At 50.5% G+C, this 3995-nt stretch overlaps 1 protein-coding gene across 1 annotated transcript; it reads left to right on the top strand.

The window, feature by feature from the left end:
* Positions 1–84: 84 nt before the first annotated feature.
* On the top strand, positions 85–3995 carry LOC107046774 (the record flags this gene model as incomplete). Its single annotated transcript, XM_015269478.1, has 5 exons — positions 85–661; positions 881–1168; positions 1256–1382; positions 1431–1710; positions 1813–3995. Coding segments are annotated over 5 exons (3455 nt in total), but the record flags the coding sequence as incomplete, so codon positions are not given.

Below are 3995 nucleotides of genomic sequence, written 5' to 3'. Positions count from 1 at the left end.
CAGCTAAGCCCAGTACATCAACAGCAGCAGTTAACCTCAACAATCAGATTACCAATGGGAACCAGCAGTCAAATCAACCTTCAGACGATCAACAATCGGTGCTGTTGGCGACAGCCCGAGTTACAGTGAAATCACCACGAGGATTCTCCAGCAGAGCCAGAGTCCTCATCGATCAGGNATCAACAACGTTGGAATTAATCGGAATTGGAGGAGTTAATTCCGGCAGCACGAGAGGATTGGTATCAGTTACACTTCAGGCAATCAACGGAAAACAACAGGTTCAGATCAGCGCCCACATATTGAAGAGACTCACCGCAATTCTACCATCGTTCTCATGTGCCTCAGCGAACATCGGTTCATTAGAAAATCTCCAGCTAGCAGATCAGCAGTATCTCAAGCCCGGACCAATCGATATCATCATAGGGGCTGACAACTACGGGCGAATCATCAGAGATGAAGTTGTCAAGTCCAAGCAGTCAAAAGTCGTCGGCCAACGCACAGTCTCTGGTTGGATTCTATCAGGTCCAATCAACTGCACCGGTTGTTCGGTTGACCTCCTCAAACGAACAACTTCTAGAACTTCTCCAGAAATTTTGGGTCCAGGAAGAGTTACCAGTTCAGCAGTCAGAAAATTCAGAGTTATCACCAGACGAGCTGGAGTGTGAGAAACACTTCAGGTCTACACACAGCAGAGATTCAACGGGACGGTACATAGTGGGGCTCCCGTTGAAAACCTCCACAGCAGCTCTCGGGGAGTCGAAATTCAAGGCTTCGCGTCAGCTCAGATCTACGGTTAGCAAACTCACCAATAATCAGGCATATATGCCCAGCTGTACAAGGAGTTCATTAACGAGTACGAAACTTTGGGTCATATGCAAAGAGCACCAGAGACAGCAGAACCCATTCCAGTTTATTATCTTCCACACCACGGGGTTCTGAGAGCAGATGCAATCACCACAAGGTTGAGAGTCGTCTTCAACGGCTCCAGCCCCACTTCATCAGGAACGTCACTCAACGACATTCTACATCCAGGTGGAAAACTTCAGACCAACGCCATGGACGTTCTAACATGGATGAGAAAGCACAGGCTCGTGTTTGGCACTGACATAGTCAAGATGTTCAGGCAAATACGAGTTCATCAGGACGATTGGGACCTGCAGAGAATTTTGTGGGTTGACGACAACAAACAGCAAATCTTCTATTAGCTCACCACCGTCACCTACGGGCTCAATTGCTCCCCATGGCTGTTTCTGAGAGTTCTCCAGCAGTTAGCAGAGGACGAGGGTCCACGATTTCCAGCAGCCGTCGAGACAATCACCAGAGGTCGTTACGTAGACGACATCTACGGCGGACCAGACTCACCAGCAGAACTCAAGGAGATAGTATGGCAGTTATAAGGACTTTGCCAGGCAGGAGGCTTCCCTCTCCAGAAATGGAGCAGTAATTGCCCTCAGCTCTTGCATGAGCTCGGCCTATCAACAGAGGAAGAAGTCATTCAGTTTGAAGAGTCCGTCACCAAGGTACTGGGTCTGTGTTGGCATCAGTCGTCCGACACATTCCAGTACAAATCCAGAGACTTCAACACAGAGACGATCACCAAGAGAATTGTCTCTTCAGAGATAGCCCAGATCTTCGATCCTTTGGGATTTATCGCTCCAGTCGTCGTCCAGGGGAAAATTCTCCTTCAGGATCTCTGGAAACTCAAATGCAGTTGGGATGACCCCCTCCCCCAAGAGTACATTCACCGGTGAGAGTCATTTCGCCAGGAACTCATCGAACTAGATAAAGTTGTCCAATTACACGGTTTCGCAGATGCCTCAACAGTAGCTATGAGTGCTGTGGTCTACATTCGCACTCAGAATCTCAACGAGCCAGCCTCCACAGTTTTGGTCTGCGCTAAGACCAAGGTAGCACCGATCAAGCGCATGACTGTTCCACGTCTGGAACTTACTGCAGCTCTCCTGTTAACTCAACTCGTAACATCAACGCAGCAGATGCTCCAGCTAGACCAGGTAGAAACTCACCTTTGGTCAGACTCAGCAGTAGCTCTCGCGTGGATCAGGCGTCCGGTCTCGAGATGGAAAGACTTCGTCCACAACAGAGTGGTAAAAATCCAGGAAACTCTCCCGAATGCTACTTGGAGACACGTCAGTGGGAAGGAGAATCCAGCCGACTGCGCCTCCAGGGGCATAACACCAAGTCAGCTAGCAGATCATCACCTCTGGTGGACAGGACCTGATTGGATAAATCAGGACCCTGAAGACTGGCCACGATCAACTATCGATGCTCCACCAATGGACATCCCAGAAGTGGCCAAAGAAGCGAAACCAGCAAAATCTCACCCAGTCGTACAGAGAATCAACGAGATTGCCGAGCTCCTCAACAGATACAGCACGATGGCAAAGCTGTTAGCAGTAACAGCGACCATCAACAGGGCCATCGACAGATTCAGGAGGCAGCCAATGCCCCCGGGATCTATCTTGACGACCAGAGAACTCAACGATGCGAGATTATTTTGGGTAAAAATAACACAACACCAGTACTTTGTTTCAGAACTCAGGGTACTTCTCAGAAATCAGCAGCTACCTAGAAATCACCAGTTAGCGAAATTCACCCCAACTCTGGACGAGGAGGGCATCATGAGACTTGGGGGACGCCTCAAGAACTCAGAACTCCATCCAGAACAGATCCACCCAATAATCTTGCCACGTCAGTCCAGATTCACCACACTCGTCATCGCAGAAGCTCACCAGAAGACCCTCCACGGAGGGACACAGCTCACCTTGGCCTACACTCGGCAACGCTATTGGATACTCGGTGGCAGGGGCACAGTTAGAGCCTACATCCTACGCTGTGCTATCTGCGCCAGACACCGAGCTAGACAGGCTCAGCAACAGATGGGTCAATTGCCCGCAACCAGAGTCTCACCAGCAAGAGCATTTCTCCACACGGGGGTGGACTATGCAGGTCCTTTCGCCATCCTCAAGTGGAGACCCACGAATGCTCAACCGGGATCAGTGCACATCGCAGTGTTCGTGTGCTTCACCACGTCAGCAGTTCACCTAGAGCTCGTCAACAGGCAAACCACAGAAGCCTTCCTCGGAGCTTACAAGAGATTCACCGGAAGACGAGGTATTCCAGCAGTCATGTACAGTGACAACGCCACCACCTTCGTCGGAGCAGCAGATCAACTCGAAAGGCTCTATCACCAAGCATCTAAAGAAAATCAACGTGTTCAGGCTGCTCTCGCCACCAATGGGACTCAGTGGAGCTTCTCACCACCTAGAGCACCCCATTTTGGTGGCAAATGGGAAGCAGCAGTAAAATCAACGAAGCATCACCTCAAGAGAGTCCTGGGAACGACAACGCTAACATTTGAGGAACTCAACACAGTCTTAGTTCAGATTGAAGCCTGCCTAAACTCCAGGCCAATCTGTCCGATGTCAGACGACCCAGAAGATCTTCAGGTTCTCACCCCAGGACACTTCTTAATCGGCGAGCCTCTACAGATAGTACCAGAGTCATCCTACGTCGACGAGAATCCCCTCAAGATGAGGAGATGGAACCTCGTGACTCGGATAGTTCAACAGTTCTGGTCCAGGTGGTCCAAAGAGTGTCTCCAACGATACCAGGCTATCTACAAGTGGAAGACACGCCAGCAGAACATCGAGGTTGGTAACATGGTGCTGATGGTCGACGATAACCTTCCACCAGCCCAGTGGCCAATCGCCAGAGTCATCGCGACTAGACCAGGAGCAGATGGGCTCACCAGAGTAGCCACAGTCAGAACGAGCAAAGCAGAAGTCGGCAGACATCAAGATGGGTCGCCTAATCTCCAGAACATCACAGCAGCCCACTCGGTGTTTGACAGACCAATCACCAAGCTCTGTCTGCTTCCTACAGACCCACCTACACCAGAACAACCTCCAGAAGAAGATCACCCAGATGATGAAGACGATCAACAGCAAGGGGACATCCAGGAACTGCAGGACTGA

This window comes from Diachasma alloeum, unplaced genomic scaffold, assembly GCF_001412515.2.
Source record: "Diachasma alloeum isolate Michigan unplaced genomic scaffold, Dall2.0 Dall_scaffold_01963, whole genome shotgun sequence".
NCBI classification, from domain to species: Eukaryota; Metazoa; Arthropoda; class Insecta; order Hymenoptera; family Braconidae; genus Diachasma; species Diachasma alloeum.
Note: the sequence above shows the minus strand (reverse complement) of the source record. Positions and strands in the feature narration are given on the sequence as shown.